The sequence below is a fragment of the Ixodes scapularis genome, unplaced genomic scaffold (genome assembly GCF_016920785.2).
Source record: "Ixodes scapularis isolate PalLabHiFi unplaced genomic scaffold, ASM1692078v2 PGA_scaffold1__304_contigs__length_218370807, whole genome shotgun sequence".
NCBI lineage: Eukaryota > Metazoa > Arthropoda > Arachnida > Ixodida > Ixodidae > Ixodes > Ixodes scapularis.
In genome coordinates, this window is record NW_024609846.1 from 68,400,810 (window position 1) to 68,423,155 (window position 22,346).

The following is a 22,346-nucleotide window of genomic DNA, read 5'->3' on the forward strand; positions in this document are numbered from 1 at the left end:
CTCCTGCACTGAAAGCACTTCAGGCTCTTCTTCAAGCAGGACTGTTGCTTCAGCCCTCTTGTATTTCTTTCTCGCTTTTGGTAGCGGTGGTGGGCACCTGGTCGCGGGTTGCTTTCTTTTCTTCGAGGCCGGAAACGGGCGTGCGGGAAAAGGCGGAAAAATGCTAGGAACGGCACCCTGCGCGAGGGCGACTCTTTTGGGAATATCGAGCAGGATTTTCCCTCCGAGTTCCGCGAAGTACCTTTTCTTCAAAATCATGTCGTCAGCGAAATGCTTCCTGCATACGGCATCCTTGGAGCTGATCGCACGGTCCTTCCGAGGAATGGCACGAGCCCAGGCTTCCAGAAGCTTGGGGTCGGATGGGGCGCTAAATAAGCTGACTTTTTCTTTGCAGCTAGACTGACCCGAGTTGCAGCCCCTAACGAAACATTTCCGGCCCATTGTCACCAGTTCCGTGCCACGTCAGACGCGGCACATCGCTCCTTCACGCCTTCACTACTGTCTTCACCGTCTTCACCCTTCGATGTAACGGATGCTGCAGTCGGTCACTGGAGAAGTTCCAAACGGTTTCGTAGCAGCAGAAAGCGAAACCGCCCGCCAGCGGCTCGGGTATCGTCATTGCAGCACAGTCAAAGCAACTAATAAAGAACAGGATCATCTACACTTCTCGCCTGCGACGGCAGACGTACAGACGCTGAACAGAAAGCGGTTTACACTAGCGTCAGGTGCTTGCCCAGCTTGCCCAGGTGCTATCTCTAGGTGCCATGGCTGCCATGTTCCTGATCCCATGGCTACCGTGGCTACCTTGGCTGCCAGCTGCCATGGCAACGTGATCACGTTGCCACGTTGCCATGGCAGATTTCAGACAGAAAGCTACTCAAATCATTAAACTTGAGGAAGAAAACGAGAAAGGACTTGGAAAAGACCGACAACCACAAAGTTTGTGGTTGTCCGTCCTTTCTCGTAGACCATAGAGTTATTATAGCGTACATATCATAGCGCCATCTGTGAGACGTGGTCGCAAACAGAGGCATTTCGTCTGCTACTTCTCACGGACGGCGTCCTCTCGTAGGCGAAAATTAGTTTTTTATCTCTAATTTTTTATTCCGGTGATTGTAAGTGTTGACATTTCGGCATCTTGCTCGAACGGCTGGGGCTACGTTTTGACGGAGTTCGAGTGCAGTTTATTTTTGCGGTGCGAAAAGCCGGGTTCGGATTTCTCACAAACTGAGAAATCCGAACCCGGCTTCTTTCCGCGAGATTTCTCACAGAAAGAAATCTCAAAGCTCCGATTTGTTAGCACCGCTTTATGTTCGTGTTCAGCCTGCTATAAATTTGTGTTGCTTGATGATTATTTGATTTAAATACAATACAGGAGAACATGGAAAGCATCAAATGATGAACAGATGAATATTTTGGGGGGATCAATTGTTGCATAAAAAAATTTGATTTTAAAAATCAAGTGATTTTTTTTTTTCCAAATTGATATTCATATTATGTCTTTCATCAATCAGCGCATGCAACAAAATGGATGGCCCTTGTCATGGCATAACCGTTGACATATGGCTGGTGCAGTCTCAAGACTAAACAATTGTAGTGTTTTTAAGAACTAAACTGCCTGCTGCACAATGCATGTCAATAAGTGGTTGTTGCACATGGAGTGCCAAAGCAAAGAAGTATAATTGTGTTTCAGTTATACAGAACAACACATGAATCTTGGCGTTTGCAGTGGGAGTTTGTTGTTGTCAGGGGCAGATGGAGGTGTTTCAAGAAGGGGGGAGGGGGGGGGGGGGGGGGGTTGTCAGCAGTGTTTGAGAAAACATGCACTGCCCCCCCCCCCCCCTCCCTTTTTTCCTGCCCATGTTTTTTACACATGCAGAAATAAAGTGGGGGGGTCAGGACATCCCCGCCCCCTCTAAATATGCACCTGGTTGTTGTTGTACTGCATGTGGAAGCATACCTATATCGGTCTCTCTGTGCGGGGACGCTTAAGGCTCCTGAAGGCTAGGAAAAGGGAAGGAAAAGGAGAAGAGAGTTCAAGGTGGAAGTTTGAAATTTCGGCCCCAAGTTTTGGTCAGATTAGTATATGCTGGTATATGCCGAGAGCAATCGCAACACCGAAATATTATAATTCTAAAAAAATCTGTACCTGAGCGAATGTGACATTGACGCATTGTCAAGATAGTGGAGGCTGGGAGGGACAGCCTAGTGAAAGACTTGGAGGAATGCTCAGCAACTATTCGATAATCAGAAAATCATCGGCCAAAATCACCGTTCACTTCCGAATTTTCTTTTTGAATTTAAAATTCACTATTTGCCCATGCCTACTGGGAACCTATAAAAAAAGCCATAGCAAAAATGTTTGAATTAACCCGTATGCATCATTTATAATTTCAATATAAATTACTACTGGAGGACCTATAGTTAAATTGCAGCCTATTTAATTGAATCACGAGCAAAGACAACAAATACACTAAACACTGTAATAGGAGCACGCTGATCTTCCTCTGGGAAAGAATGGTGTGAAACAACTATACGAAGATTGATAGAACCAGCTGTGCATTCAATCAATCGGAATTTAGTATGGTTAATTGGTTGATTTACCACTTTGAGAGTTTGTAAATTTGATTGAAAGCGAAGACAAATCGTTTTGGCACCCCTGCTACAGCCTAAATGTTGCCGCGGGTCTTTCCCCACTTTATCCGAGCTTGCGTTGTCCGGTAATCAAAAAGACTATGGTTGGCACGAGTCCTCCGAGATCTTCAGGAGTAAGCGGCTGGTCTGTTAGTGTTTGTTACAAGGTTGCCGAGTCGGGTGTTTGGCTGTATTGACAGCTTGTGCACTCCTCTTCTCCCTCTCTCGAGCGAGAGCCCTTTCCCGCAGGGTGCAAAGCCAACAGTGCGCCGAGCACTTACAAGAACGAAAGATCGCAGGCGCAAAATCCAAATGTAAGCGCTTCTTCTGGAGTGACATGGCTGCGGACGAAACAAAACCGGCCAATCAATTAATTTGTCACAAATGAATGGTAGGAATTAGATCTGTTGACAACTACCGAATTGACGCCCAGTACTATAAGCGAGACTTCTACCTACCTTGGCCACAGAGTAATCGAGAAGTCCGTTCAAGCGTCGTAGCACTTGCACTGTTCTCGCTCAGAGGTGCTGTGCGGGAAAAAGAAATTATGCAAATTAAAATAAAAATGAAAAGCAGCTGCCCTTTTACGCAAATGTGGTAGGCACACATGACTGTTTTTGAATTAGCTGCTTAATTCTTGGCTGTTCCAAATGAATTTTTTCTATAGATTAGTTGAAGATTTTTGACAACTTTGAGTGCATCGTGTAGTGGGGTTTGTGTTTAGACCGCAATCCCCAGTACAGAGAGGTTTTTACATTTATTTTGGATGCGAGTAGTTCTGCGGTTGACACTTCTTTGGTACAGTCAAATCTCATTAATTCGTACTCGAGGGGGACCAAAAATCTGCTTGAATAAAGCAAATTTTGAATTGCCGGGAGTTTCCTCCTATAGAGACACTAAGGATGGAACCTCCATGTTAGTTCGAATTATCCGCAAGTTTCAATTAAGAGAGTTCGAATTTTCGAGATTCGACTGTAGTCCTGCAGGCTTTAATGTCAGTGGTAGTACAGACAACGACAAGTTTGTCACGATTTCAGTGAATTTGTCTTTTATGTTGCTTTGTTTAGTTGTGTGTCTGTTCCGCACATGTTTCTCTTTTGCAGTAAAACCCCCATGTAGAACGCTTTGGCATCGATCCCTGTCGATTCCCTTTTACACTTAAGGGATTATCCTTGGAGACGCTCGCCTCTTTGCCGCTGGAACAAGGCCGCGTCGCAGCTCATTGCCTCCTTCCTGAGAGGGAGAGTTTGTAGACATATGAAACATATGTCGAGGCCATTCGTCGGGAGTTTTTCTTTTTATGTTTCGCTTGTGTAGCTTGGTCCAAGGACTCCCCCGACCTCAACCTCGGAGACTCTGGCAAAGGATTTGTGTATTGAAGATGGGTACAGTTAGTCCCAGGTGGGACTGCGGGGGCGTGCTATGTCTGCAGAGTTGCCACTCAGTGAAACACTTTGGGCGAGCCATAGCTTATAAAAGCCACAGTTTACAAATTCGAGGACGAGCCTAGCAGAGACGCTGCTCGACTTGGTTGCCCCCCCTCTGTAAGTTGTTTTGACCGGTGGTACTTCTAACCGCCTCCGAGCGGTCTGGTTTCGTCGCTGTCTTCGAGTGTGTGCGTGCGTGGAGTGTCGTGTCTCGTCAGGTTCCTGCCATGCAACAAGTCTACAATGTCGATCGGACAGTGCCCCATCAGCGTCAACCATCGAAAGCCCCAATTTCAACAAGTTGTTCATCTGATTTTTTTTTTTTTTTTGTCCAAATGCTAAACCTTAATTGTTTGGATTTAGTTTTTGCTTCGGCAGAATTTCGTTGCGAGGGCCTGGCCAGAGGAACTGTTTCAGGAAAAAGTAGCGTGGGAAGTTTCGGTTTGTTCGCTGTTCCTCGACTTTGTCTGCGGTTTGATTTCAGTGCGAGCGTACGTGCATGCCGTTTCGGCATAGCAGCCTCTTCATTCTGTTTTAGATTTTCATTGTTGTCTCGCACACAATACTAACAGTGTTCGGTTGTGGAGTGTTGACTTTTTTTCTCTTTTTCATGTATACTACACGGCGTTTTATCGCGGTAGTAAATTTCATTGTTTGTTTTTTTCACAGACTCCCTGTGTCGTCATCTCTTCGCCCGATCTTGCACCTGGCGTGGACCAATCGCTGGTCACCGGACGGACCTAGTTTTTAATGCGAAAGCACTAACTGTCTCATGGAGCAAGCTGACGTCATCAGTCTGAAGCGCGAAAATGGCAGATAGTTTCCTTCGGTTCCATTGGATGGCGTGCGTCGACGGGGCTCCCATTGGCCGCTGCGCTCGTCAGTTTCCACGACCGCTCACCCCATGGCGCTGCGTGTCCATCAGCGCGGAGCGTCCCGGGTCACCAGGGGAGCACACGCGCCGACCGGTGACGAAAAGTATGCAGCAGACGAAAAAAGGAGCGAACGAGCGGCTTGCACACAACTCATTAAAAATGCAGGTGTACCTCAATTTTTCTTTTTTTTTTTTTTTCATTTTTTAAAGTTATTTTTGGTGTAATCTTGAAATGTTTCTTTTACCGGGTCTATTAACTTCGACCCCCCCCAGTGACAAAGGTACTGCTCCGCAGGAAGTAAAAATAAAGAAAGGTGACAGCTTGGCGGGGAAACAATCGGGGTAATTTTTTATTATTATTATTGGGAGGGCTTCTTTTCTACAAAACAACAGCTCTGTACAAATAACAAAAATGGCACTCAAATGTAAAAGTGGTGTCAACAAAGCTCTAAGTACAACAGCTGACGCCTCCGAACTTCCGAACACATGCAATCGAGGAATATACCGAGTTTGGGCGTCACAGTACGGCTAAAAAAGGAATCGATCTGCTGGCTTTCGGAGTGAAATGAGCAAGTTTTTCAATAAACTATCCCGCAATCGCTGGCCAGCTAACCGCCGCTATGGTCACTGACAAAATGAGAAGGGCAGGGAGCAGCATTTGTTCCACCACCAGCGCGAGCTTCCGACGGTGCTTCGATGTCTGCCAAAGCACGGCGGAAGGCATGGGGCGCATGCTTGGGATTGGCTGTTCGAAAGACACGCCCTGCCCTTCTTGTTCTGTCAGTGAAATTGTATCCAATTTCATTTGATTGTTCACAGAAAAAGGACACTTATATCGACGCTTTAGGACGAAAGACTTCCGCTCCGAGCAAGATTTAGAGGTACGGTGCTACTAGTAGTGCTTCACGTTTCTACGAAGTTTGTGCTGCAGCTAGTTCTAAACCTAAAGGTGGTATTCATTGGCAACCATAGCTGAGCTCGCTGCTGCTTTCGCACCTCCAGAGAACGGAGAGAGAGGGGAAAGCTGCTAGAGGGAGATTAGCAACGTCTGGGGAAGTCGGGGACACACAAAAGAGAGTCCCAGTGAGAAGAGAGTTTTTCCTTCTGACGGGAAACTCCTCCCAAGCATGTACTGTGGGCAGTCACCTCAAATACGGCGTCCAGTGAATACCACCTGTACAGCGTCGATCGAACGTCTCAATCTTTCGCAAGGTCCTCTCCGCCGTTTTGACTATTCCCGATCGACGGATTTGAGTATTCCTTCCTTTAAGACAAGCACATGTTAACCTAGCTCAAAGTTCCCGAGAGTTGCATAGCCTCGCGGGTGAGTAAATTAATATCACATGACTCAAACTAGAAAAACTGTCTGACTTAGTGTGTAAGCGCGACGTTATCACGACGCACGCCTCCTATAAGACACCGGTTCGGCGCCCTTGCTACTGGCAAGTTGAAAAATCGTGCGTGCCCCGACAGCTGCCAACCTAAATGAGATTATTGCTCTTAAAATTATTAGTGTAGCCGGTACGTTGATATGCCACCTGGCGTCCGCTAGTCGAACCTGCGTAACACAAACTCTCGTTTCTCTTCATGACACCCCCAAATGTGACCTTTCCAAAAAAAGCTCTCGGGTAGGAGAGGTTTGAAGAGGCAAAAGTGCAATGGGTCGCGCAATCATCTGTCGGCCGCGTCGGAGCCTCGCGGACCTTCCTTCCTTCCTTTCTTTTTGTTTCGTCTTCTGCAGAGTTTAGGGCAATGAAAACCAAATGTTCGCTTGCCAGATACAATCACTAACATGCGTGTCAAGCGAGGCGTTTTAAGTATATTCATAGATGTCGCGTCGCACGGTAATGTCTGTCGTGCGCTTCTTCAACCCCTTTGTTGCCTGTCCTTTGCTGCAGTGCGGTGGATGTGGATGTCGTGACTAGTTTACGGGATCTGGAAGTCTCGGAACTGGTAGAACACTCCAACCTGCACAGCAAAAGATGTGCAAACAATCGGCGGGTGCACAACCGACACCTTGTGTCACGTGCGCCAGACAGTGACGCCGTCGGCGCTTCAAAGGCTGGTTCACACATTTACGTTTGACCGTGGCCGAGTGCATTGTGACCTCTCAGAAACTGCTCGACATGCGACACACTGGCACCCTCTGTTGTTCCTCTGACCTGTGCGTATAGTTCCAATATTTTTTAAGCACCGCTCTTTCGCCGTCAATTCGAAATGATTCTGACAATGGTACAGGCAACTGTTTCTCGTAGACTGTGCGCACTGATTTGATTTCGCAAACACTGCGGAAACTTCAGTCTCATTGTACACAGAATGGAAGACTTCCAGGTCTACCCAATGAATGGCACCAGTGTGCCGGCGTGCCAAGCGGTTACGAGGGATCGCAGTCAAAAGCAAATGTGCGACCCAGCCTTCATTTTCCAGTCCGTCTGTTTTTGGTTCGGTGGTTTACGAAACTTTCGAGTGCGAGCAGGTAGCTCTTCAAAACAGACTTTTTAGAGTGTGCCAATTTGGAAGATGCATTGGAAGAGCAGATAAAGCAAGAATTAGTGGATGAGCTAGGACAGTAGTCCACAAACGGGAGCCCTGAACGCCTTGCTGGGGTCCCTAAAAGCCCTCTACCGTCAATCAAACCAAGGAATAAGACCTCTTTATTTACTTTTTAATATCGGCTGTTCTTTTTTAAACATAAATAGACCAAACCACACATGCTAAGTGAACAGGGTTGATTAGTACGCTCAATTTCGGAGCTTTGAAGTTAGTTTGCAAGCATTTAGTTCTCTTCGTTTACCTCTTTGTCATTGTAATTGTCCAGTACTCCACCTCTCCCCTGGTGGGTGGCGTCCCCCATCACTTTCACTGATCCAGAAGGGGTCTCCGACGGCGGTTGTGAACCACTGAGTTAGGCTCATCCTCGGTATTAAAAAGATTGGCTTCTCAACAGTCCCTCCGGTACCTGACAGACCGCTACGGAAGTCAAGATAAGTGGAACGATTCGTTGCTGCCAAGATATCAAAGCAGGAGACAAAAACAACATGCCCAGTGAGAACTTTTGCACACTACTGTGCCGATATCGGAATGGCTCCCTCCATTCCAGTGTGCGACGTCTCAGCAGTCGACTAAGGGGATTTTGGGATAATCCTAGACGGCAGTTCACTCTCACCTTGTCTTTTAGCTGCTGGCAGAGCTGCAATGCTATGGTGAAGAGGACGAGCACTTCGCTCAGCCACGGTACCGACGCCTCAGCCTGCAGTAAAATTATTGGGGCATACACATCATCAATGACGGCCAGCAGGGCAGCAAAGCGGTTTCAAGCAGCAAAAGCGCCGCATGCAGTCTACTCCGGTGTCTTCAATGTCGTAATGGGCTACATTTGTTTGATTGTTAAGGCTGGTTCACATACGTGCAATGGAGTGCGACAGAGTAGTCAAAGTACAGGCTAGCTGGTGGAAGTCAACCATTTCGTCGTTTACCCTGAGACTGGGGGTTTTTTGAAGAGCAGAAGAAACAGAAAAAACAGACAGGTCTTGGGTTTTTTGAAGAGCAGAAGAAACAGAAAAAACAGACAGGTCTTGAGACCTGTCTGTTTTTTCTGTTTCTTCTGCTCTTCAAAAAACCCCCAGTCTCAGGGTAAACGACGAAATGGTTGACTTCCACCAGCTAGCCTGTACTTTGACTCTTTTCTCGTTGGTCCAGAGAGAAAGGTTCACGCATCTAGGATGCTTCAAAATGGTGGCCTATATGCTGGCGATGCTTTAGTATGTGCAAAGAAGCAGCAAACCGTTGCTTGTAAAGCCAGCACCTAGTTGTTTCCTTCTAGCAGAAAGAATAATGCAGAAAGAGGACGAAACAGAAACGGGTCAATTCTTTCAACTCGCAACACGCTCGTTACGAATATACGTAGCTGTCTCCTCACTTAATTTCACACCAAAACACTGGCGTCCAGCATTGCATAAAAAGAAAAAGTGAAAGCCGTTTACAAATCGCTGTAACGCCGAATTGGAGCGCAGCTCTTGAGGAGGAGGAGTGAAGGGTACTGAGGGGAGGGTAGACCCCTCCCCCTTCTCCTCCTCCTCCCCTCATTCTTTAATATGCTCCGGGGGGGGGGGTGTCACGTGACTTCGGGGAGGGGGTCACGTGACCTCGGGGAGGCGTGACCTGGGGGTGACCTCAAGGCCACGTGACCCCAAAGGTGACCTCCACGTGACCTTGGGGTCACGTGACCTGGAGGGGTCATGTGACCTCGGGGGGTCACGTGACCTCAGAGGGGTCACGTGACCTCAGAGGGGTCACGTGACCTGGGGGTCACGTGACCTTGGAAGGGGTCACGTGACCTTGGGGAGGCGACCACGTGACCTCGGGGGTCACGTGACCTCAGAGGGGTCACGTGACCTTCAAAGGGTCACGTGGGGTCATCTTGGGGTCACGTGACCTTGAGATGACCTTGGAAGGGGTCACGTGACCTCGAGGGGTCACGTGACCTTCAGGGGGTCACGTGACCTTGAGATGACCTTGGGAGGGGTCACGTGACCTTGGGGGTCACGTGACCTTGGGATGACCTTGGTTACGCCGACGCCGACGGCGACGCCAACGCCGACGGCGACGCCGCTCAAGCCGGGAACGGGCCCCTAAGAGCTGCGCTCTAAAAGAAAGTCAAGAAGTGCTCGGACAACTTCGGCTCGTCGCGGCAAAACGAACGCACCTGACCTGTTATCCGCCTTTCTTCTCCGCTTTTCGGTCATTCGCTTTTGCCTCCTTTCTCTCGGGACCGCAGACGTCGGCGGTTGCGATTTGCCGTGCTCTGCTCCCCGGTCTTTACCCCCGCCCCCCTTTCCCCCCAAATATGAGCGATCGTCTCTTGTAGACCACGCATAGGTTCAATCACACAAATACTGCACAAAAAATTCGGTACAGTTATACATGGACTGGAAGTGTTCCAGAACTACTCAAGAGAGGGCACCAGCGTATCCCTTCTTTGTAAGCCGTCACGGGAGGTCGCGTTGCACCTGGTCGCAGTCAGACGCAAATGTGGGATGCGTCACTTTCCGACCTTCCCGGCTTTTAAAACTTGCGCAAAGCGGAACTACCCTACTGTAATGATGTCAGTGTGGATGTGCCACTGTTCCAGACCTTGCAAAACCGCGAATTTCGTCCACAGAAGGCAAGCGATTCGCTCGATCGACAGCAACTTGCACGTCGCAGCTAGAAGTTGAGTAAAGAAGCAAGCGGGGCATGTCGTCGCCAGAGCCTCACATGAAAGACGTCGAACTTGGGCTGTCCGTGCGAGTCCTTGTGAATGTGGTAGACGGCAAAAACGAGCTTGTGCGACTGGACGTAGAAGCTGGCAGCTATGTCGCTCGGCAGTGGGGGCTGTAAAGATTTCTGCGAGGCAACGAAAGGGCCCCCGTCAACACCAAATTGTCCCCGAGTGAACGGAGAAAAAAAAAATGCAATCTGAAGCAGAATGAGCTTTAAACGTGTCGCTTTTTCCTGCTTCGTATTATAAGCCAGATATTTTCGTCCTGAAATAATAAAACAATGGAGCAGGGATGGGCAGTATTGCAAGTACAGTGGAACCCCAATTATACAACTTTTGCGGGACAGCGCAAAATCGTCGTATTGTCCGCAAGTTGTATCATCTGAAAAAACAATAATTACGGATAGAGGGTTCGGTCTCGTGCAAAAAATACAAGCGAAGGTTATAAAGGGTGTCTGATCTGCTGTACTTTTATTAAGCAAAAACCGTCGGAACAAATTGAAACGAAACCACAGAATTGCGCGGTAAAGCCACGAGCAATTTTATTCTCACGTCAAAAGAAATCGGTAATCGCATGCTAGACTTTCTTTTTGTTGCGCAACATCGGCTTCCCTTCGAAGGCTGCCAGCTCCTATTGTCAACGGTGTTCGTTTGTGAGACATAATTTGCCAGCATGCAGAATCGCAACGACGGGATCCTTGTCGTTTTTCATGCTTTCTGAAAGCGGGAACGGCGAGAAGCAGTGGAAGAGTGCTCAATCCTGGGAGAAGCAACGAGTTGGAGAAGGTGGAGTGCAGAGGACGGCGAGGGTGAACGAGAGAAAAGAGAACAATGGAATGAACGGAGCAAGGAAGCAACGTGAAAACGCTGAGGCATTTCACAACCCAGGGAGGAGAAGGGAAAGCACTGCCTCCTGCTCCCGCCCGGCGCTGCAGCTGTCTCGGGTTGCCGGCGGCGTGTTCCTGGAACCTCTGAAATGGCGTGCAAAACTCTTCCGCGCCTCCACTCCCCTCCTCATGTAGCCGTTGAATTCGTCGCACGTTTTTCGCCGAAACGTTGCATGACGCGTTGAATCAAGCGTCATGTAAACCAAGCTTTTAATACATTATTTCTATGGGGAGTATGTCAGGACCTGAAAAATTCGTCGTAAAATGTGGGATGTCGCATAATCGAGGTTCCACTGTACTAGTATTAAAAAAAAGCGGTTTCGGGGGTAAAGTACTTCTAAAAAGTATTTGAAATAAGGTACGAAGTAAGTGAGAGGTTATGTATTTCAAGTACAGTAGTAAGTACTATACCGGGAGCGATTTACAGAAAGTCAAGTACTATAAATACAACATACTTTCAAAGTAAAGTGCAAGTACATTGTGACGCAATCTTTCACGATGCCCTTTCACAGTTTTTTTGGAACTGGTGAGCGTTTCCCCAGGGGTAAGCGGGGGTGCATCGGTTATTTTTGGAAATGGCAGTGAGTGTTGGATGAAGTCAAGTGACCACAGAGTAATTGTTCTACTCTCGCTGACAAACTATGTAACCCAATCAACTTATAAGGCGCTTATTCGTACCTTTCCTATAGCCGCCATGACTTCACTTCGAGGAATGTCCAGATGACGCTTCAAAAGACAGCGCGTTTCCACATAACGATACACCATTTTTTGTTTTCAAATTTGGGGAATGCACTCTGAAGTCAGGAGTTGTACTTTCTGAAGAAAGTACTAGAAAGAATACTTTAGAACTTTAAGTAAACTACAAGTACACACTCGGAGAACATACTTCAAGTAAAGTACAAGTTTTCTAAACCTACTTAAAGTAGTACTTTACGTACAATGTACTTAAAGTAGATTGTACTTAAAGTACTTCTCAACACTGTAGAAAAATATATATTTCAGATACTTTACATATTTTGTATTAAATACAAAATATGTGGCAAGCTTTACCGTTTCGCACGAGCGCAAAGCACCGAAGCTTCACTGCCTTGCACCGGCACCCATGTGTGAAGCTTCATTGCTTGGCACCGGTGTAATAGAAGAAACAGCTGATGGTGTCAGGGCATCCTGGTCGGCTCGATAGTCACAGAAATTTTGCTCACAGTTGCAGGTCAGCCTTTTTTAATTAAGATTATAGATTGACCCTGATTTTAAAGGAGGGTTCCGGAAAAGAAAACAGAGCGACATTCAAATAAATAAGGTGGTCATTATGTTTTACCCACTCGTCATATCAGCGCCTTTCTTTTCTTCAGGAAAACACCCCCTGGGAGGGTCAACTTTTGAACGCTTTGCTTAAAATTAATGAAATTCACAGGGTAGGCTGGTGGTGATGCTAGATGGTGCATAACAAAATTTCAGGTCTATCGGATAAATGGGAGGAAATTAGAGCACCTTCTATCAGCAACACGCCTACATTGTTTAGTTAACCTATCGTCGGAAAACTATCACAATATTCAAGATTTTCATTCGCTAGCTATGTAGCAGAGTGCCTACGAGGTGCGGCTATGAAAAGGTTTTTGTAAAAAGTCATTTATTTCTATCAATTTTTGTATTTCTCTTTTGATTCATTGACGAGAATTTGGCAACGAGCTTCCGCTGATGCACATATTGGGATCACAATGCACATATGTCGGCTTATCAATGCAGCTTCGCAGCATCGACCATACAAATATGCAAGTGCGACTTATACAAACGCATGACTTATTGACCAACTCTTTTTGTGAAAATAGCTGTTTAGAGCAGGGTGCAACCTGTAGACCAGAAAATACAGTATTTTGCATTTAAATACTTCCCTTAAAATTTCAGTTGAATTTGTATTTCAATACATTTTTGTCAGTTTTCTGCCCGTCCCTTCAATGATGTAGTAGTTACAAAAACATTATGTATAAATTGTCTTCCGGTTCTCTAACTACAGTCGAGCGAAGCATGCTACATCGCTGTGCCTTCGCCACACCGATTGGCTACAGTAGCAATACCTGCTACGATGTCAAAACAGCTTCATGGTAGCAACAAAGAATGAAAGTAAGGAATTATGTGACAACCTGCTGCAACATTAATGGTGTCCTGCTGCTACGTGCTGGTATGGCTGTGCCGGTATGCAAGGCAGCTGATGAATTCTTCAAAGAAGAACAGAATGGTAGGCACACATGTTCATTACAGAAGGTATAAGCCATAGCAATATTAGTACATATCAGTATGGTGGTTGTCTACATATACAATGATATGGCTAACACTGTGACAGAACAGAGGAAGAGGGTGTCTCAGTGAGCAAACCGAGCATGGCTTCATGCGAGAGTGTCCACATTCTAAACTCATGAAAGGCACTGTTGACATTATGTGCAAAAATTTTAGAAATGATACGACATTTCACTAGATCCAGTAGCAACAGGCCACAGTGCTGCATTTAAATAAAGGGTTGCTCAACAGTAAGGCCAAAGAAAATTTTTGTAGTTATTGTTGTTGTGCTGGGCTAGGGCTATGTTAAACAGCTTGTGGCAACACCACCGACTGGGCTTTTTTTATGGCCGCAATCACGGCAGCTTGTCAGTGACCAAACATTTTAATGTTGGGTAATTTGGTTGCTTTAACAATGGTTTATCAAATTTTGGAACCATAAGCACACCTCCTGAGGCTATCTCTGAGTAAAGTTATGTTTCTTGCATTTGAACTCCATTTTATTTGATGTTCACACCAAACCCTCAAGCTTTGTACCCTTTGCATAGATTAAACTTGTTGCACAAAAGCTGCCAAATTTCAGGTTTGTTTGTGTTTCTCCTATGTAGTTGGGAGGGGAGGGGGGAGGGGGGGCTAAGTTTTACTTTTGTGCCCCCTCAAAAATAATTTCTGGCTACACCAGTGATGTATAGTGCTCCCCACACTTAATGCCACCATAAGATGCCTCCGTCTTTGCCACATTCTGTGTCATTCCTGCACCTACTGGTCAAACTATGTGGTATGTTTTGACTCTCAAATCTTAACCCAGCCTTGAGAAGACATTTTAGCTGCCACAGCCACCAAGTAAGTTTTCAGTAGCCGGCAATGCATCAATATTTGAGTAGCTGAGTAAGTTTGAGGAGCACCATACAACTGCAGTGGCAGGCACCAGCCCAAGTGTGGATTTATGGGTCAGGCTTGGGGAAGCCAGTGGCAATTCGGTTCAGGGGGAATGGGGGCTCCGTAACAGGACGTAATGTCAAGGACAGATTTAGCGTCACGGACGGATGTGACGTCACAGACAGAGGCGATTGCCATTTCAACGAGAACGAGGCATTTGCATGCCGTTTTTTCCATAGAGAAATGTCGCCCTCGGAGGCTGCAAAGGAGACTGTCGCCACTGCCGCAGCTGTGGCACGTACCATGTTCCTGCTTCCGAGGATCTCCTCAATGGTCCGCTTCTTGGGAATGATGAGGCTGGCCCTGCCTCTCTGCAGGCACCCCATGATGGTGGTCATCAGCTGCCGGCCAGCAAAGAGTACCTCGAATCAGCAACATATCAAACATAATGGCTTCGCATTTCATTAAAAACGAATGACGAGGCTTCACTTCCCATATCGTGGCTGTATGCTGCAGAAAAGCCGTGAGGATGCGCTGCCCAATCCGGGTCCTTTCCTTCTATGTGTAATTTTTTTCAAAATATTTTATCACCCACCAGTGCACTCGCCTGAATACAGCGATGTTCATGCTCGTTCAGTACTTTCACTCATGTAATTATCTTCGAGAAAAAACAAAACTATAGCTGCATTGGCACTTTTTCGTTGAGTGGGATCTAGAGTGATCGAGTAAGCAAACATGTCTGGTTCCCTGCAATGCTGCTTCACCACGGTGCTACAATGTGCCCAAGAGGAAGCATGTTTTCCAAGAAGGTAAAAAATACACATATATTGGTTGTAAAAAAAAAAAGAAGAGGGATCTCGCTATACGAGTTTGCGTTCATGTTTAAGACTGCACACATGTCACCCAAGAATGTACAGAATGTGCCATGAAGAATGCATTTCCTTTTGCTAATCCTCATATGGTTGGCGAAAGCCAGGTTAAAAAGGCAACGTGAAGTTTAAACATCTCCATAAAATAGTTATTAGGCTCTTGCATTTTTCTGCCAAGTCATTAGGGACAGGAGAGTGTGCAAAAAAGTGTTTGCGCAATCGTAACTGGGAACCACCTCGGACGCAATCCCTCTGGCCTCAGTTTTGCTGGGGGCTACAAACGCTTCGTTGAGGCACACACAGAAACGCCAGGATGGACTCACCTGAGTAACTTCCTCTGCAGACTTGAACTCAAACCTTGTCTTGAGAGGAGGAGGCGTGAGTAGGCTTAGGGCTTGTAAAAGGTTGTTTCCAGCATCCTGCACCTGAAAACAGATAAATATGGCTGGGCTAGAGAACTATGAGGCTTTATTTCTATTGTCACCTCAAAGCAAGTTCTGCAAATACTAGTTGGTATATTCCATCAAGCAGTTCAGGCAAGATTTGGCTTTAAGAAAAAAACATGATACTTTAAACACAAAATGTGTTGTTCGAGTCGTTTTCCACGAAAAAATTGTCCCGAACATGCCTCATGAATGAGCGACACTGCTGGGAGCGTTACACAACCATAAATTTATATGTATAAACTTACAAAGGCTATGTAAAATCTACGTAAGAAAGACGTCCCAACAGTGCTCAAACCTGGGTCGGTGCAGTGGCAGTCAAATCCAGCCACTAAGCTGCGTTGCACAGCTACTCTAGAAGCTTTGCGCTCCTAGCAAAACGTGCGGGTGAGAGCGGCACAATTTTGAATGAAAATAATAAAATAAAATAATATAAATAAATACACGAATAAAAACAAACAAATGAATAAATTAATAAATATATAAAAAAACAGTAAAATAAAAATAAAAGATAGATAATAAAAATAATGAAAAAAACTAGTAAAGCCACACATGGAGTGTGCGGGACACATTCTGCGCTCCCTGGTCTTTGGCAACATGACCAAGCTTGTATGTACGACTTTTGCATTTGAAATGCATACGTTTCGATAAAATAACAAATGTATATTTTCCGGGCTATAACCTGCAAAGACAAATTTCAATTAAAAAAAAAAAGCATTTCCTTAGTTCTTCACATGGTGTTTAGTCCTCGTGTAAAAACACTCTCATACGAAGCACATCTGAAAAAATGCCCGCTTGATTAGCCCACAAAGATGCTTGTATGATACATCAATCATTATTAACATTACGTCTCGTCATATTCAACTACCTAGAAAATGTAAATAACTGTACTGTCGGCGGCACCGGATAAATCTTCTAGTTTTCTACACATACCGTTCAAGGACTACGATTGAGAAAATATGGCAAGCAATCTAAAATGCACACACAAGCATCTTGACATCCCACATAAGGGCGGACATCAGTAATGCTCTTCAAGGAGCTCAAATGTTCTTGCTACAGTTTTGAAGGCGAAAAGTATTGTGTAGGAATAAGTGTTTGAGGCGCAGAAATTTATTTCTTTGTGTGCCAAAAGCACGCCTATATTCCGTGCTCGTCCGCTATTCGTTCGTAGCCTTGGTTAAGCAACGAAAATCAACTTGTTCTAAAATGATAAGAGATGTAAGGTTGCAATAAAACTGATTGCTTTAAAAACTGCATAAAGCTTATAAAATTTTGAAAAAGAAAAGCATGCTGCAAAGAAACTCAATATACAAGGTTCGAATCATATGTGATGGGCTTGATCATGCCACATAAATGATATGTACAAGTACTCCGTCCTCACCTAAGCATAGATGCAGCCGAGATGTTTTATCACTGCGAAGTTAGCTCTCTCAACTTCAACGCATTGATTCCTGTTAATTGCATTTTCTCCATCACATGCAAAAGTTATCTTAATTTTATATTCAAATATAGACCACAGACCCTTCGAGACTTCTGGAAACTATTTTAAGATCTGTATATAGTTACATGTGCATTCAATTAGCTAAACAACTGATATTTGATTAGATGACTTTGCTCAGTTGCTTAAATTAATGAAATTGCTATGCCATTCTGAGCCTTCCCAAAAAGTGTCTTTTCAGTTATCCATTCGGTGCCACTCCCCAAAACAGCTTTCACTCCCAGAACAGAATCATTTCGGCTCGACATTGCTTCACTGTGTGGCAGAATTTGCAGTGCACGCGGCTCCCACATGGAAGCGCCGAGTTCAAACCCTGGCAACCTAGATTTTCATTTTACCATTCGCTGCTCTTTCGGGAAGTTCCAGTTCATTCTCGGCAGCTATCGTGTGTTTCCTCAACATGGAGCGTTTCCTCAACACGGAATGTTTCCTCAAAACAGAATGAGTATGAAAAGCAGCTCTATCAGGCTGCATCAAGTCAGGCTGCCGCTGGTGCTCGATCGTACTGTTATGCCGACATTGGCACCCGCAACGCCAATCCTAAAATTTGGTTTTCGCACGAGTTCATCGCATTAAACGTTTAAATTTCTTCTTTTATCACTGTCTCGTCACCGGTCATTTGTGACAAATTGTCAATCAACTCGAAAGGATTCAACAGCTAGTCTAAATGTGTGCCACTGATAGTCACGACAACTTGAACCTTTAGAAATTTCGCTTATACAGACTTACATGTACAGAACAGCAACGTACCTGCTGCAGTTTCCACTGGCAGTCATTCTGCACTATCGTTCTCAAATTGGGCATAGCATGCTTTGGAATGCGCAAAGTAATGTCCTGGAAAAAAAAAAAAGAATAATTGTAAACATGCTACATTTATGCCCAGCTAATGGGTTCATCGTAAAGGTCCAACAGTCCCAAAGAAATGCCCATCAAATGCTGGAGAGGTCGCTTATATGATTGGTGGAGGTTATCTATATGAATGGAAAATGAATATGCCAGCAGAAATGGGAAGCTCGTACTATGACTCAGAACACCAGTAAAGTCAATTGGCATGTCAATTTTAGCTCTATCAGACATTTAATCTCTTTTGATATTCGTGCACCATGCAACACTTCTTTCCTTTCTCGGACCGAGTCACTTTATAAAAGTGCCGCTACTCCGGATTCGTACATCTGTGTATCGACCCTCATGTTGTGTGTTGATTCATTTCACTAATCACCAAGTCATTTGCTTTTTCTTTTTTTATTGCTTTTGTTTTAGTGTGTGCCTCGAGTGTGATCATGAATACTTTAGTTTCCTACTTATAATGTTCTTATAGAGATGAACCAATCGAAATACTATTGTAGTTGTTTCGGGGTGCATTAAATAAAGGTTCTTCTTCCCATTATTATTATTATTGTGACTAGCTCCGCTCAATAAGAGAGCAGTACCATCAAAAGTATTTAGGTCATAGAGCTCCCATTCTGGAGGTAAGCTCCTTACCTGCAAGAAAGCAACTATTTTTGAGTCATGGTTTTTCTTTCACTGGGAACAAAGTGATAAATGTGGCGAGTCAAGAATACAAGGAACCAGAGCGAGGAAATTATTTTCCACGGCAGTGACGGCTTGTGTTGTCGCGTCACTGCTCCTGCAGATTCCAAGTTTCTCTGCACCGCATTCCTCATCTCGCACTTCAAGCACATACACGTAGTGCTTCGCCAAAAGGTGGCCTTCTTACCGCATGACTGATGTTGTCGCCGGTTAAAGTCACGACCACCTTTATTTGATCCGAGGAGGATGTCGAACTGTCAGGGGAGAGAATTGAAGCAATGTAGTGCATCATAAAGATCCGCAAAATAGCCGACACACATCATGTCGTTGGGCAGTTTCATGCGATGCACTTCCGGCCCGAAATTTTGCCGGGCGCCATTTTGACAAACTTTCGCCATGAACCTTTCCCACGCACACGGAGACAGTGTATTCTGGCTCGGCACAGTGCATCTGCATCGCGATCGACAGCGTCTGCCAGAGTAGTCCGCGGCACGATGTGGCATCGTTCAGTAATCAATTTTTATACAAAGTGCCGCCTTTGTTCGAACTTAAGACGAGCCGGCGATCTAGAAGTCGACCCGTTGACGGCCATGAAAGCACTGATAGACGCCACCCGGGCAACTCCGAAAGGGAAGAAATTGAAACAAGCTCGGATTTATGAGGCTCAAATGCGTCCCCGATCGTACTTGCCGAGTTAAATCGTCGACGGAGCTGCTCGCCACGTTTCGGTGTTTCACCCACAACAAACACAACTGCACTGACTAAATGCCCGCATGTAAACAAAGAGTTCCTCAGTGTGGCGGAACGCAGCCTACCGGAAGGGAGAGGGCATTTCATGGAACCGCCCCATAGCTCCTAGCCTACCTCGTACTGGTCATGAAGAACTTTTCGGACTTGACCGGAGCGTCCACGTCGGGAATGGAGACGGGAAACCGCTTTGAGCACTCCTTTGGGAGGAAAATTCCACCAGTGAATGCACTGACGAGCAGCTGCCGCTGCAGTGATGGCGCGATATTTCGAACACCAGGCTTTCACACCAAAGGATCGAGGTAAACGAACACATTAAATAGGTGGTCAAATGAATCGGTAGAATTACCTATTCACGATGATGGCAAAAGTTTGGCAGCACTGAAAGTGTTGCAGTATTTGCAGATCAAATTTTTACACTACTTTTAAGCTCATGACCTAGTCAGAATTGTTTAGAGTCCTCGATAAAAGATTGACGCATACAAAATTAGAACACATATATGTGCATTGGAAGTGTTTTAGGGCCACCTCAAAGATGGCGCCACTCTGCTCTCTCGTAAGAGCTTACAAGCGGGCACGACAAACTCTGCCACACTCTAAAGCAGGCCTGTGACCCTGTATTCATATGCTAGAGTAAATCTCGAAGTAAACCAAATATGGAGGATGAAAGCGTGCACGCTCTATGTGCCACTTTACTATCTGCGGACAATGATTGACCATTCCAAAAAATCCCACGAGGCCTCTCGTTGATCCCACGTGCCATTTTGATGTACGCTCAGGACGGTTTGTACGCCCCATACTATCCGGAAGTGGCTAAATTCCTTCTCTCTCGTTGCTGCAAGTTTAGAGCACAAAGAAGACGGAGCGATCGAGCACGTCCCAAAGCCGACACTGGGCACGTTCTGTTATCGTCCCGCTTTCTTTGCATTCTGGAATCTCAAACTGCTGAAGAAACGTGAACCGTTCCTTCTATTTATGGGTACTCCTTCGGGCGCCACGGGTCGGATTGCCACGGTGCGCCAAAAAGACACCAGGAGGCACTGCATATTTCCAGCATGGTTTGCTAATGTGATAGGGCAAGATCCTGGGGAGGCATATGGTCAGTATGCACTTAGCACAAAGCAAATGTGTGGAATTCCAAATTATGCCATAGCAAATAAACAATCAAGCATTCAAGTAGAGCCAAACATTAAGTATAGATATACCGGGTGTCCGCAGGAAATTCAAACCCGGCTTTTCGCACCACAAAAATAAACTAGACACTGCGAAGAGCTCGAACTCCGTCCGAAAGTAGCCTGAGCCGTTCGAGAGAGATGCCAAAATTTCAGCACCAACCGTTATCTTCTTCAAAAGTTATAAGTGAATTTACTTATATTTTCAATGGGGAAATGGGGCCATTTTTCGCCCGTTTTCGGTTTCTGGTGCCATAGAGCTCCCTGTATTCGACAGCTCCATTGGCCGTCATTTTGCCATAGAAATTTTCAGAAAATTGCTTATAACTTTTGAACAAGATAACGGTAGCTGCTGAAACTTTGGCATCTCGCTCGAAGGGCTGGGGTTATGTTCTGGCAGAGGTTGAGCTCTCTGTGATGTCTAGCTTATTTTTACGGTGCAAAAAACAAGGTTAAGCTTTCTCGCGGACGGTCATTAGTAATTACGTTCTGTAACAAATATTGTCGGAATAGCTGGTGCTATTACAAAGGAGCACTACAAAAGTTATCGAGTTCCCACATTTGATGCCATAACTCAACATATGAAAATAAAGAAAAAACTCGAGCTAAGTTGCAACAGTAAAAAAAAAAAAAAAGTATATTTTTACAAATAATAAATTTTTTGTTCAATGTTCGAGGGCAGCATTCGAGGAATGTTCTAAGGCAAGTGCGGCCAAAAGTGGGTTTCGATACTCGGTTTAGCCAGGTGCTTATGCTGGTATCCTTAAAGGTAAATAAGTTCATAAACAATATAGCTAAATATTTTTTATGTGCTTCAAAATGTTGTTTTACTTTCCATTGATCTCGTGTTATAATGAGTTGAATTAAAAATTTAGTTTAGATAACATATTTTTTGCATTATTCGTGTTGCCTTTTCTCATATCCTATTCAAATTATGTTTTACTGCCACTTCCATCAAACATTTTGTTTTTGTGTGTGTGTGTGTGTTACTGCCAATTTAAATAACTGCCTAAGGTCATTGTAAACATAAATATTTTACCGTAATTTTATCGAGCGACTATGAGCTGCAGCTATGAGTTGTGCACAGGACAGCATAATATGTATTCAATGAAACATTAAAAAAACGGGTCTGAAAGAAAAAAAGATTGAATTTTGCATACCATGATGACTCCCTGTAGCTGCTCCAAGACAATATTCACTTCCTCTTGCAGAAGCCATTCAAACTCCGCGTGCTATAAAATGAATGCAAAGATTATTACCCGGAAAGTTAAATTTCATCCATCTTAGGAGAAAAACAACCCTTCAAAGATAAGGCAGAGCAAACTTTCACCGAATGTTACCACAGATAAACCGTTCACAATGTTAGCTAAAGGCCCAAAATTACAAAATACAAACAAAAATATTTATTTTCTTCCTTTTTATGCGACAGTTGATGATTCAGATCCGAACGGTACAGGTGGTCAATACGTGTGGGGTGAAAACACCGTGGATTGCCAAGCTAAAAGCAATGATCTGACTCGGGTCATTGGTTTGCCGGTTCCTGTTTCCACACTGAAACCTTCGAGGAACGCTTGCACGAAAATGTTCAACGACGTTCTTCTTCTCGCAGACGGTGCGCTATTTTTGTAACAGAGCATCGCTCTCCTGCAAAGAAACAGTTAAATGTTTACTTACAAGCGCTTCAATCTCGTCGACGTCTGCTTCCGCCATTGTAAAATGATGGATTGCCTGTCCGATAGTGGGCCGATAGTGTCGCACCCGACGCAGCGCAACTAATCCAACATAGAACTCTTTAAGATAACGTAAATATTATATCGATATTATAGTAACGCTAATATAACGCTCTTTTATG

At 45.1% G+C, this 22,346-nt stretch overlaps 1 protein-coding gene across 2 annotated transcripts; it reads right to left on the bottom strand.

The window, feature by feature from the left end:
* Positions 1 to 5,257: 5,257 nt before the first annotated feature.
* Positions 5,258 to 22,222, bottom strand: LOC8051825 (protein rogdi). Of its 2 annotated transcripts, XM_029992819.2 has the most exons (11): positions 22,169 to 22,217; positions 21,655 to 21,726; positions 19,440 to 19,522; positions 18,763 to 18,829; positions 17,796 to 17,879; positions 15,428 to 15,529; positions 14,538 to 14,636; positions 13,224 to 13,298; positions 10,192 to 10,320; positions 8,102 to 8,185; positions 5,258 to 6,903 (listed from the first exon to the last, which is right to left on the bottom strand). In XM_029992819.2, the coding sequence occupies exons 1-11, from the start codon at positions 22,202 to 22,204 to the stop codon at positions 6,862 to 6,864; spliced, it is 873 nt and encodes a 290-aa protein (XP_029848679.1). In that variant the 5' UTR covers positions 22,205 to 22,217; the 3' UTR covers positions 5,258 to 6,861. The 2 variants fall into 2 exon arrangements, with proteins under 2 accessions (XP_029848679.1, XP_002434611.2); XM_002434566.5 differs by lacking the exon at positions 13,224 to 13,298 and having other exon boundaries at positions 22,169 to 22,222.
* Positions 22,223 to 22,346: the final 124 nt, after the last annotated feature.

What these genes read in the sequence shown, in the direction of transcription:
- LOC8051825 (XM_029992819.2), bottom strand. Translation starts at nt 22,204, where the DNA reads ATGGCGGAAGCAGACGTCGACGAGATTGAAGCGCTT. An exon ending in GCGACAACATCAGTCATGCG is followed by an intron (nt 17,880 to 18,762) that starts GTAAGAAGGCCA and finishes TTTTTTTTCCAG; the next exon opens with GACATTACTTTGCGCATTCC. An exon ending in GCCAGTGGAAACTGCAGCAG is followed by an intron (nt 15,530 to 17,795) that starts GTACGTTGCTGT and finishes ATCTGTTTTCAG; the next exon opens with GTGCAGGATGCTGGAAACAA.